At 42.4% G+C, this 13,580-nt stretch overlaps 1 protein-coding gene across 5 annotated transcripts in view; it reads right to left on the bottom strand.

Moving 5' to 3' along the window:
• Positions 1-278: 278 nt before the first annotated feature.
• Positions 279-13,580, bottom strand: part of sbf1 (SET binding factor 1) — a 116,710-nt gene continuing 103,408 nt past the window's right edge. For 2 of the 5 annotated variants that reach the window (XM_086200935.1, XM_086200936.1), the window contains 4 exons: positions 9,290-9,495; positions 9,093-9,180; positions 8,848-8,979; positions 279-4,242 (listed from right to left, as the gene is read on the bottom strand). In XM_086200935.1, coding sequence (XP_086057061.1) covers positions 4,144-4,242; positions 8,848-8,979; positions 9,093-9,180; positions 9,290-9,495 — 525 coding nt within the window. In that variant the 3' untranslated portion in view covers positions 279-4,143. The remainder of the gene's footprint in view (positions 4,243-8,847; positions 8,980-9,092; positions 9,181-9,289; positions 9,496-13,580) is intronic. The other 3 variants (XM_086200937.1, XM_086200938.1, XM_086200939.1) reach the window with 2 other exon arrangements.

The raw sequence follows: 13,580 nt of genomic DNA, 5'->3' as shown, positions 1-13,580 counted from the left end.
TTTCTAGCTGTTTCAATATAAATTTGATGGAATAAAGACAGTTTACCAAACTAATCCTCTGTTACTCCCCCACAAAATCAATTGTTTCACTAAAATCTGATGACAATGCATTAATCTGCAAACGCTTTGATTTATAGGCTATTTTGATTTTCTCAACAACTGCTTGACCAAATGACTTCTAACTCATGACTGATCTTTTTTAAAACTGAATGGATTAATAGTTGTTGGGAAAAGCAAACACACGCACAAAATATTTGAAGATTTATTTGATTAAGTTTGTCATTGAAGAATACCCTGATATATTTAGAGGAAATGTTTGGATTCACAAAATGACTGCTGAAGAGATCATTCTGAAGGTAGTTCAGTGCTGTATGATTATTTGTTAGGTGACTTTAATTGAAAAGAGCTGCTTTCATGAATTTAATTAGGATCTAACTCCAGAATAATCCTACACCTCATAGTGTTGTGGCTCGATCAAACCATTCTGATCAGTGTCCTTTCGGGATCCAGATTAAACCAGTAAATAATAAATACAATAGACAACAGACACAAAACACATTAACATTAAACCCACAGATTTATTTGAATTCTAGAAACTATATTGACGTGATTGACAACATAACCCGGCTCAGAAGGTCATTTCTCATTTAAAAAAAAAGTCAAAATAAATAAAAAGGATTATTATGTCTTATAGTTGTGGTTAATTTAACTTTTGCAATGACTTGCTTTTGAGACATGAGTAGAGGAAAATGATTAACTGGGTCTAAGTGAACTGTTTTCAGAACCTAAGAACACATACACACACACACACAGTCTCTCTGTGGGCTGATTCCTGCTTCTGCTTTGCTCTAGAGATTATGGAAACAAGACCACCTGCGTCTGAACAACAAACAGTTAATGACAAGGCGTAGCTGATGTGATGAGATAATGGGAAGATGAACCACTCACTGAATCACTATAAATCTTACCAATGCACCCCATTGATCTTGATTTGATATGATTCAAATGAACTGTCTTCCATTTCCCCACCTTGTCACTGGCTATTTAATTATGAGCTAAGCACATACCAGAGTAGCCAACAGTAAGACTGAGTGTTTTAGTTGTTGATTTAGACTTTAATCAGTATTCAAATAAGTCTAAAGAAATATCTCACTGGTGAGCAACTATCATCAAACCAGCCCATGCTTTTCCACTTTCAAATAATTCCAGTCTGGGTGCTATTGGGTAAGGACTATGTTTACAAAACAGACATTGAGGGTTTGCTTGTAAAATTAAAAACAAAAACAAAAGAAGCTTTAGTCACATTAATACAGAAAAAACAAATGGCACATTGAATTCCTAATCTTAAAATAGAGTGGTGTTTGAGGAACTTTCTTAAGGAGGAGACAAGTTAAATAAATTACTACAATAAACGTTACATACAAATCTGGAGTAGTATATACAAAGGAGTTAGACACAAAAAAGAAAAAAAATCTACAATTTCAAATATTATGCTCAACAAAGACAGCAGTATTCTTATATAACAGGGTTTGTGTTAAGTGTGGGTCAGAGTGGTTTTTGTTACGTGTTTGTGTGTCAGGGAGGGCAGTCTGACAAACCTTTAAAAAAGTGGCTCCATTTTTGCAGCCTTCTAGCTAAATGTATGGGTTCTCTACACTCTAAAAGATGTAGACACATCTATTTACAAACTTCATTACCAAAGCTTATTGGTGATGAAGTTGAAACACTGGAGATAAGTGATAAAACAACTTCACACAGACATGATGATGGACCTTGTGTTCAAATGAAGTGCAAACCCAGCCCAGGATTCTTGCAGCATCTGTAGTCCTGTTCCAATAACTAGGGCCATTCTGAGGTTGTGTGGCTGAATCATGGGACTCGCTGCAAAACATGGAAACTTTCTGTTGTAGCAAAGTCATTTTATGTCCATATATTTCTGTTGAAGTACAGCTAGATTAGTTTAGCTACAAAGACATCACAATGTGATGTATTCTAAGGATTCCTTGAATGCTTTGAATGATGCATATGCAAAAAATGTATTCTGATCCTTATTACAAATCTATTTTGGTAGGTTCTGTTAAAATTTGGAGACAAGCATTCAAAATAAAACAAATTACTGTCAGGAGCCTCATGCTGCTTTTACCAGTCATGTTATTTTAAAAATCTTAGCCAGAGAACAGGTAAGCTACACTCAGAATGGACACCATGATAACAAGACCCAGGTTTAAAAATAGCACAATCCTCTGCAAAGAGAAATTCTTTAATTTTTCCAGCCTATACCATATATTTTTTTCATGTGTTTAAGTCAAAACAATTGACTGGGACAAAAATTATTGGAATACTGAGCGAGAATGCTTAAACTTCAATGGCATCCAGCTACACTGCAATGGTAAGTGTCAAAATCTGCCCAGTAGAAGTGCTCATTTTCACCAAATATAGCTTCAGATTGTTATTTTTGGTGTCTGACAACATAATTATTTGCATAATCCTTCATTTAATTGCCCCCCATGGAAATAAATAATTTTCTGAATCTGAATTTGAATTTAAGTTTAACTTTCTACATCAGTGTTGTGACATGTACTTGTGAGTTAAAGCTGAAATATATCACAATTGAGTTTGTCACTTGCGACATCAAAGAAACTGCTGCAAATAATACATTTCCAAGGTCATTGAGGAATATTATGCTGCTTTGATGTGTATTACTGTATTTGTATAAGAGTCATCTGATCCCCACAGAGAAATAGCCCCAAAGTAGTAAAGACAATGATTTTTATTTTATTGATGATTGGACAACTTAGACACTACACAACAGTGAGTCTCCACATGATGGACATCACTGTGCTGGAGATAATTTTTCTCATGAGTCAAACATTAATTTGAAAAGGCCTTTGAGACCAGAGGGAATTTCAGTTCCATGTTTGACACACATATATCTGTCGCATCATTTCTATTATGTTGTAAGCCAACTTTTACTGGATGTACTTTGATGCTGATGGTTACTCCATTGTGTTCTCGCTCAATGTTGGAACAGTTGCAAAAATTTTTGTCTTTGTCAATCATTTTAATCAACACACAAAAAACCGAGGTTGAAAAATACATGAATTATCCATTAAACAAACATTCTTGTATGACACGCAGTCCACCAATGTCCATTTCTCGAAACACTGCAGTCTCTCCGAGGTATCCCATATCACTAGCATCCGTCCTCTTCCATCATCCTACCTTTAACAGCTCCTGATATATATAATTTTTGAGATGTCACAACAACACAGATCCCTCCTATTTCCTTCAACTCCCTTAAATGTATGAATGATAGTGGTTCTACAAGAATTTAGCTAAGTGAGGGAAGCTTTGTCTAGATTGTAAACACGCACAGTGATGATTCACTGGCACACTCAATACCTGACAGACTCTAATCTCCATTCATGGCTTTCACAGTATATCCTCGTCACCTGCTGCTGGCTTAACACAGGTGATGGTATCTTTCTGCTGCTGACTTGAGGTTTTAGAAAAGAAAATTCCTTCATGAGCCATTGAGAAGCCTATCCTTAAACCCTTAACCCTTGAAATGGTTTCAAAGGTCCTCTAAATAGACTGGGTTAGCTACATCAGGGCAGTGAGAGACAAAGGGTGTCAACACCTCTGAGGACACTTGTGATGCAACAAGTCCTCCATATGACTTGGCAGACGGGCAACTGCAGCTCCTCCATCATTCCTCTATGGAGTGTTTAAAATAGAAAACCAAGTAAATAGAATGGAGAGCAGGTGGTGTTTTTCAGGTGGAGGGCCTGGAAGGGTCTTCATGCTGCTCTGCGCTACAGGACATCCCCCAATGGTGAGCTGTAATATGCACTGACATCCAGCACACATAGTGATCAGTCTGTCGAGAGGGGGGCGCGACTGCAGCTACTTGGTGAGAGACAACAGTGAGTGGGTCTTCAGGGACTTTTTTTTTCTTTTGCATTTTTATAACAAAAACACAGAAATATTGTGAGGGATTTGTAGTTCAACACTAGCAAACACAGGAGAACAGAGCAGTGAATGGTCCCACCCCCTCCCTGGTCCATTGGGAATGGGGCAGAGATGTCTGTCACTGCTCCTTTGGTCCTGGTTGCATTGTTCCTTTAAGAGTTCCTCTCCTGTCTAAGCATCTGACAGGCAGCTCTGAACACTGTCCATCCACAGCTGTGCGTTCAGGCTGTCTTGTGCACAGAAGTTGTACACTCGTTTGGTCGTCTTGAGCTGAAATATCAGAGGACACAAATCAACTGTTTGTTTTGGTGTTTTGTAAGTGTATAAACCCGCTTTGGGTACTAAGAAAAGCTTTATATAAAAGCGATGTATTAATATTATTACGACATTATAATTGACTCCAGGGCAGAAGGAGGTGGTTTACCATGACAGAGTATTTTTTTACAGGCAATACTGGCAAATCAGATCAACAAAATAAATGACGCACTAAACTTCAAAGAGTACTGTGAACTACATCAGATTCTGTCGTTACTGTGATGTATGTGATATCTATAATGATTTTTTTTCTCTGTGTAAATGATGTATTCTTTCGCTTCTATTCTGAGAAAAAAGACCGTTAGCAGTGGTTGGGTATTCAAAAAACACATTTATCTATACAAAGGTATTAGTGCATTTATAACCTTTATATCAAGACTATATCAAACTCCTGTAAAGGGGAGGAATCAAAATTATAAATCTGTGCTCCAAGTTTAAAATATTCATCTGCTCTTACGTATATGTTTATATAATTACATAAATAATTTATTTTCACTCCTCCTGGAACCGTCACCTTACCGTGGTGGAGGAGTTTGAGTGCCCTAGTGACCCTAGGAGCTATGCTGTCGGGGGCATTTTGCCCCTGGTAGGGTCACCCAAGGCAGACTGGTCCTAGGCGAAGGGCCAGACAAAGAACGGTTCAACAGACCCTTCATGGAAAAACCAGCAAGTGCTACATGTACCCTGCCCGGAGGGGCACCGGGGCCCCGCCCTGGAGCCAGGCCCAGGGTGGGGGCTCGAAGGCGAGCGCCTGGTGGCCGGGCCTTGGTCCGTGGGGCCCGGCCGGGCCCAGCCCGAAGAGGAGACACAGGCACGTCCTCCCTTGGACTCACCACTCATCGGGGGAACCGGAGGGGTCCGGTGCAATGTGGTTTGGGTGGCAGTTTCAGGCGGGTGCCTCGGCTGTCTGAACCACAGACACGGAAGCTGGCTTTTGGGACATGGAACGTTACCTCTCTGGTGGGGAAGGAGCTGGAGCTGGTGGAAGAGGTTGAGCGTTACCGGCTAGATATAGTCGGCCTCATCTCAACACATAGCTCTGGGTCCGGAACCCGAGTCCTTGAGAGGGGCTGGACTTTCTCTTTTGCTGGAGTTGCTCTGGGTGAGAGGCGGAGGGCGGGGGTGGGCTTTTTGGTTGCCCCTAGACTCTCTGCCTGTACGTTGGGGTTTACCCCCGTGGACGAAAGGGTTGCTTCCCTGCGCCTTCGGGTCGGGGAACGGGTCCTGACTGTGGTCTGCGCATATGCGCCGAACACTAGTTCAGAGTACCCACCCTTTTTGGAGTCCTTGGGAAGGATACTGGATGGTGCCCCGGCTGGGGACTCCATTGTCCTACTGGGAGACTTCAACGCTCACGTGGGTAATGACAGCATGACCTGGAGAGGTGTGATTGGGAGGAATGGCAGGCCCGACCTGAACCCGAGTGGTGTTCAGTTATTGGACTTCTGTGCAAGTCGCAGTTTGGCCATAACGAACATCATGTTCGAGCATAAGGATGCCCACCGGTGCATATGGCACCAGGACACCCTAGGTCGCAGGTCTATGATCGATTTTATAGTCGTATCATTTGACCTGCGACCGCATGTTCTGGACACTCGGGTGAAGAGAGGAGCTGAGCTGTCAACTGATCACCACCTGGTGGTGAGTTGGATCAGATGGCAGGGGAAGATGCCGCGCAGACCTGGCAGGCCCAAACGAGTAGCGAGGGTTTGTTGGGAACGCCTGGCAGAAGAACCAGTCAGAACGATCTTGAACTCCCACCTCCGGCAGAGCTTTGATCACATCACGGGGGTAGTGGGGGACATTGAGTCTGAATGGGCCATGTTCCGCTCTGCCATTGTCGAGGCGGCTGCTGTGAGCTGTGGCCGCAAGGCTGCTGGGGCCGGCCGCGGGGGTAATCCTCGAACCCGCTGGTGGACACCAGAGGTGAGGGGAGCCATCAGGCTGAAGAAGGAGGCTTACAGGGCATGGTTGGCCTGTGGGTCTCCAGAGACAGCTGACCGGTACCGGCAGGCCAAACGGTGTGCAGCTGTGGCGGTCACCAAAGCAAAAACTCGGGCGTGGGAAGAGTTCGGTGAGGCCATGGAGAACGACTATCAGTCGGCTCCAAAAAGGTTCTGGCAAACCGTCCGTCGCCTCAGGGGGGGAAGGCGGCAACTTGCCCACACTGTTTACAGTGGGGGTGGGAGGCTGCTGACGTCAGCTGAGGAGATAATTGGGCGGTGGAAGGAATACTTTGAGGAACTCCTCAATCCCACCAGCACGTACTCCGTGGAGGAGACACAGTCTGGGGAGTGCTTGGGGGAGGGTCGTCCAATCTCCCGGGCAGAAGTCGCCGAGGCAGTTAAACACCTCCGCGGTGGCAGAGCCCCGGGGGTGGATGAGATCCGCCCTGGGTATCTCAAGGCTCTGGATGTAGTGGGGCTGTCTTGGCTGACACGTCTCTGCAACATTGCGTGGACATCGGGGGAAGTGCCTTTGGAGTGGCAGACCGGGGTGGTGGTCCCCGTCTTTAAGAAAGGGGACCAGAGGGTGTGTTCCAACTATCGGGGGATCACACTTCTCAGCTTCCCTGGTAAGGTCTACGCCAGGGTACTGGAGAGGAGGGTCAGGGCGATAGTCGAACCTCAGATTGAGGAGGAGCAGTGTGATTTTCGTCCTGGCCGTGGAACCATGGATCAGCTCTTCACCCTCGCTAGGGTGCTGGAGGGGGCATGGGAGTTTGCCCAACCAGTCCACATGTGCTTTGTGGACTTGGAGAAGGCTTACGACCGTGTTCCCAGGAGCATACTGTGGGGGGTACTCCGGGAGTACGGGGTGGATGGCCCTTTACAAAGGGCCATTCGGTCATTCTACCGGAGGAGTGAGAGTCTGGTCCGTGTGGCCGGTAGTAAGTCGGACTTGTTCCCAGTGAGGGTTGGACTCGGCCAAGGCTGCCCTTTGTCACCGGTTCTGTTCATAACTTTTATGGACAGAATTTCTAGGCGCAGCCGGGTGGTGGAGGGGGTTGAGTTTGGTGGCGGGAGGATGTCGTCTTTGCTGTTTGCGGATGACGTAGTCCTCTTAGCGCCATCGGGCCACGACCTCCAGCTCTTGCTGGGACAGTTTGCAGCCGAATGTGAAGCGGCTGGGATGAGAATCAGCACCTCCAAGTCTGAGGCCATGGTCCTCAGCCGGAAAAGGGTGGTTTGCCCACTCCGGGTCGGGGGGGAGGTCTTACCTCAGGTGGAGGAGTTTAAGTATCTCGGGGTCTTGTTCACGAGTGAGGGTAAGATGGAGCGGGAGATTGACAGGCGGATTGGGGCGGCATCCACAGTCTTGCGGTTGCTAAACCAGTCTGTTGTGGTGAAGAGGGAGCTTAGCCAAAAGGCGAGGCTCTCGATTTACCGGTCAATCTACGTTCCAACCCTCACCTATGGTTATGAGCTTTGGGTAATGACCGAAAGAACAAGATCGCGAATACAAGCGGCCGAAATGAGTTTCCTCCGCAGGGTGGCTGGGCTCTCCCTTAGAGATAGGGTGAGAAGCTCAGTCATTCGGGAGGGACTCAGAGTAGAACCGCTGCTCCTCCATGTCGAGAGGAGCCAGTTGAGGTGGTTCGGGCATCTGGTGAGGATGCCTCCTGGGCGCCTCCCTCTGGAGGTTTTCCAGGCATGTCCAACTGGGAGGAGGCCTCGAGGCCGACCCAGGACACAGTGGAGGGATTATATCTCTCGGCTGGCCTGGGAACGCCTCGGGATCCTCCCGGAAGAGCTGGTTGAAGTGGCTGGGGAGAGGGCAGTCTGGGCTTCCTTGCTGAGACTGCTGCCCCCGCGACCCGGACCCACCGGATGAAGCGGAGGACGACGAAGACGAAGAATTTATTTTCACTATTTATTTTAAAATGTTGTTTTGTTTATTCTATTTTATTTATATCATTATAAACCCCTGGCGCAGCATATCTGTTCACCTCTGCTCAATGTTCTATTTTTCTAGGTTGTACTCCTGTACCTTTTCCTCTAAAGTATAGTTGAAAAACACACAAACAAACAAACACCTTCAGGAGAAAAAAAAGTACAGGGAACTGTTGTCTATAATTTTATCTTGCAAACCAGACTGTCGTCCAAATCAATGTCCAGATTTTCAAACAAATAACCCTATGGCAGATAAGTCTGGTTTGAGATGGAGTAATACTGGCTGCTTATCGAATTGTTATTTTGACTGACACTGCAATATTTGTGAGAATATTAATATTTACATCATAATGCTTATTTACATTGGAAAAAACCCTATAAAATGATTATGGTATAGTTTATGTGGAGATTTGTATCATAAAGATGTTTTCTTAAGTTTGTAGAATGTGATGACATCTCTGTAGCACCAAAATATTTGATTTAAAATAGTACTGGACAAATATTCCCGCAATTTGAAAAATTCAGTAGTAGATAACTGCAATTTTGATTAAATTTTAATTAATTTAGCAGCCTCAAGGTATAAATTCCGTAGAAGAAAACAAATGCTACATTTTTTCCCCCCATGTGCTGTCACAATTTGAAGAAACTACAGCTCAAAATGACTCACATCAAAGAAGGCTTTTTCCTCAATGTTTTTCGGTGCTCCCATGGCAGGCGTCCCTGGAAAGACTGACTCCACCTCGGCCAGTTCAATCACCCCTTTACACTCTTTGTCCTGCCTGCTCTCATAGTATCTCAGCTGAGAGTAGAGAGGCAAAAACATACATTCTCTCCATTTAATATTTTTTCAAGCTGAAAAAATCTGTAATACCAAATCTATTTGAGGTTTATGAGTTTTGACTTCCTTCTTACCTGATGTTTGGTCTTGTCTAGTACAAACCACCGTGGTTTCCATGGTTTCAACAATGCCCCTTTCTTAAATAAGATGCCCTCAAAACTTCTGATGGGAAACATCAACAGAAACAAAGAAGTCTAAGATACTTTTACACATTCACGCTGACTCCTTGCTAACTAAAAAAATGACAATGGATTAGGGTGGATTGGCAGACCTATTCTCACTCTCTGTGCTCTGGAACTGGCTGTAGAGTGTGCTGGTGCTTGGCCGACCAGCAACGGGTGTGGAGGTTGCACTGGTCTCACAGTCCAGAGCCAGGTTGATGGAGGATCCCATGCTGCTCTCCTGAAGGTAGACACCCTGAGAACGCCGCTGGTGGCTCAGGTTGGATGGCATCAATAGGGAGCTGGAGAAAGATGGCTGTAGAGGAAAAAGAAATGGCATTGGCATTGAGAAAAATATTGTCAAAGTCTGAGCTTTATGCAATTGTTGAACTGAAGCAGACACAATTATGCTAGATGGTGCACATGGTACACATTTAAAGGCCAGCATAAGAAGCACAAATAAGAAAATGTCAAAACTGTTCAGTAGTAAACCTCATTTGTATATGTAGATGTAACCGCATCATAGTTAATAATGCCATTCATCTAATAATACCATTCATCTTTATCTTTTCCACAGAAACTGTAAACTAGAGTAAGCATGCTAAAGAATGCGTTTGGAATGATGTGATTTGTACACGTCCCCAAGTTTTCCAGAATGGTGAAAAATTCAATAGCTGCCACTGACCTTGCCATCATTTTCAGCATTCATCCATGTTATAGCTGCAGTGCAGACCATTTGGAACCATCTTCTGGCAATGGCAGTTTTTAATACTCAATGTGCTTATATCATAGGCTCCTACTCTGTTCTTACTGTCCTAAAACACTAAATTAACTGTTTTGGGCATCACACCCTCACAAAATTTCATCATCTTTTTTGTCTGATAACATTTGTTAAGTGTAAAAGAGGGGCAAAAGGACAACGCTTTATCCGCATTCGCAGAATGCTAACTACAAGTAACCACTTTATCCACTGTGTCTAGTGCGCATGCCTGGCCAAGTATGCATCATCCTGGCATTGGTGGAATGTCACAACACATTGCGATTCCATTCACAGAGGAACGCAGACAGATTTACCAGGTGTGGGGAGCATAATGAGCATTGTGAGAGCTTGTTTGGCCTGGGCTATAATGTAATGGATATCAAATTGTATGAAAGTATGAGTCATTATATCAAGCTTGGATGATATAGTGTAAATATGCAATAGCTAAAATTTTTTAACTTTTTATTAATTGTTATTTATTGTTTTTCCTTTTACAAAAGCATTTTACAAAGTAACACAACATGAACATGGGGTGTTTTTCTGTTACAATGTTACAGCAAATTTATTAATCAATCAAGTACAACTTGATATAGAAAAAAAGCTTAAACAAAAGAAGGGTGTTTCAGGGAAATGTACATTTTCCATTGCTTCCAGATGTCATTGAAATTGGATTGTTGGAGCCTCACTGGAAAAGGGATTCTTTTCATGATAAACACATCATTGATAATATGATACCATTCATCTATAGATGGGATGTCTGGTTTGAGACATTTCTTTTTAATTGCTTTTCTAGCAGCTAGACTCAGTATCCAAAATAAACATTTATTTTTCACACTTACGTTAGCTGAGTGCACAAGCCCAAAAAGAAGTTTGTCCCAGTTAAATGTAATGTCAGTTCCAAATATAGTAACTAGTTCTGAATAAACCTTGCGCCAGAAAATATTCTTTTGTGGACAGGCCCAGAACAAATGGTTGTGATTGGCTTCCTGAGAACGACACAACCTCCAACAGTTAGAAGTTCCTGTATGGTCGCCATGCTGAGCAGGTGTAATGAAATATCTAATGAGACACTTCCAACCGAAAGATCTCCAAATCTTGTATTCTTGGTCTAATATTTTTATATCAGAGATATTCTTCTTCTGAGTAATCCTGACTTAACGGTTCGATAAACAATGTGAACAGCAGTGGGCTTAACGGCAGCCTTGTCTGGTCCCTCTTTACAGGCCAAATGGGTTTGAAATTGCTCCATTTATTTTTACTCTGGCTTTTGGTTTATTATATAGTGCTTTAATAGTTTTAATAAAAATTCGCTGAAATTAAAATTTGTCCAATAGTCTAAATAGGAACTCCCAATTAACCCGATCAAAAGCCTACTTGGCGTCAAGACTTAACATTACTCCCTTTATTTTTGTTTATCTCCTCAATCACATGCAGCGTTTGGCGAATGCTATCTTGCGTCTGTCTTTGCTTAATAAAACCTGTTTGATCTAGACTTATTATCTGAAGAAGAATATTTTTTCAATTCTTTTTGCCAAAATGTGGGTAAAGATCTTATAGTCTTGGTTCAAAACACTTATCGGCTGGTAGCTTCCACAGTCCAACTTGTCTTTACCCTCTTTTGGTATCACGGAGATCACGGCTTCTTTCCCAGAGAGAGGAACAATACCAGTTTTAAATACATAGTTGTATGTAGTTTTCATTCTAGGGATGATTAAGTCCTTCATCTTTTTGTACCACTGTGCCGGAAATCTGTCTGGCCCTGACGCTTTGCTTATCCTTTAATGTGATATTGCCTTTTTAATTTCTTCATCTGTAATTTCACCAATTAGAAACCTATTTTCACTTTGGGTAATTTTATGAGTTTTGAAAAAGCTTCCATCCCTTCTCCATCTGTTTGGGTTGGGTATATAGATTTGTATAAAATCTTTCTAAGGTTTGTTGGATATCTTTCATTTTTTAGTGCGTAGAGTTGGTAATGGGGTCCTTTATTTTATGAATTGTATTGTCTGCCTGTTGCTTTTTTTAATTTGTAAGCTAATAATTTAGCTGATTTACTTCTGTACTTTTCATAGTATTTTTGTTAAAGTTAAATTTTTTCTTAATATCATTTGAGTAAATTTCATTCAATTCATTCTTTTTCTTACTCATTTCCATTTTTATTCCTGGATTTAGCGTCTTTTTGCATGCATTCTCTATTTTTTCCAGTTTCGACTGTAACGGTTCAATTTTTGCTTTTCTGTTTTTTCGAGTTCAAGCTGTAGCACCTCTTTGCAAGCATCCCAAAGAATGTGTGGGGATACTTCTCTGTTGTCATTTTTTCATCAAAATATTGCTTTATGTCTGTTCTTATTTGTTCCCGCACTGGATCCAGGATCCCTGAATTTAGGCTCCAAATGGCCCTCTTTTTTTCAGTGTCTGTTACATTTAAGTAGACTGGTGCATGCCTGGATAAATCCATAGTCCCAATATTGCAATTTGAAACCCTATACATGTCCCTTTGATACATAAGGTAATAATCAAGCCTAGAATAGATCAAATGTGGATGAGAAAAAAAGTGAAATCTTTTTTTAGTTGGATTCAATTCTCTACAAGTATCGCAGAGACCAAGCTCTCTCATCATAATTTTTATATTTTTGGTAGTCTTCTTCTCTCCTGTGTTGCAGGGTTTTGATGTATCCAGAGTTGGGTGTAGTCTGACATTGAAGTCTCCATCACAGATTAGGGTACCTTGCGCTTCCGAGACTAATCACTCAAAAATTTGTTTGAAAATTGTCCACTCAGATAGAGGAGGAGCGTAGACATTCAAGAAGGTAACTAAAGCACCCTGAAGATAACCAGAACAAATCTCCCATCTAAGTCTTTCTTTTCATAAATGCATTCAAAATTTAATTTCTTAAAAATTAAGATTACCACCCTTCTCTTTGAGCCCTGTCTATAAGAAGACGAATATTGATTAAATTGCCCCATTTTATTAGTTTTTTATGTTCCAAGTTTGATAAGTGTGTCTCTTGGAGGAGACGTACTTCTACTTCTTCCCTCTTTAATTTTGCCATAATTTTGCTTCTCTTAATTTGATTGCCGAGACCATTTACATTTTATGGAATGACTAATTGAATTTGTATTTTGCATTATATGGAGCGTGTCCGCTTGAATGTCGTCACTAGTTTGTGACCGTCGATCTTCTTCCATGCTGTCGGTTTCCTTCCTTGGTGCGACACTTTTCTTAGTTTTCCTGGGCATTATCTTTGGCCCTTTTCATTTGCATTTATATTTCCGTGGAACAGAGGTATTTCGAGTCGTGGCCGGGCCGTGTTTAAATCTTACAATCGGGAGCGTGTTAGTCTATGCTGCCATCATTTCGCCTGCCAGACTGGAAGCTGACCTACAATTTTTTTTTTCCCTTCTTAAAAACAAACTACAAATGAAAAAAAAAATGATTCAAGGGGCACAGCAAAAAGGTTCGGGGTTCAAGCCCCGGCTTGGGCACACAATCTTTCTGTGTTTGCATGTTCTCACTGTGCCTGCATGGGTTCTCTCCAGGTACTCAGGCACAGTCCAAAAACATGCAAATGGGAACTAGGCTAATTGGATACTCTAAACTGACCGTAGGTGTGGCTGAGTGTGAATGGTTGTCTGTCTAT

Source organism: Aulostomus chinensis, chromosome 4 (assembly GCF_037954235.1).
Source record: "Aulostomus chinensis isolate RoL2024-O1b breed Wild chromosome 4, RoL_Achi_v1.0, whole genome shotgun sequence".
In the NCBI taxonomy this organism is placed as follows: Eukaryota; Metazoa; Chordata; class Actinopteri; order Syngnathiformes; family Aulostomidae; genus Aulostomus; species Aulostomus chinensis.
Note: the sequence above shows the minus strand (reverse complement) of the source record. Positions and strands in the feature narration are given on the sequence as shown.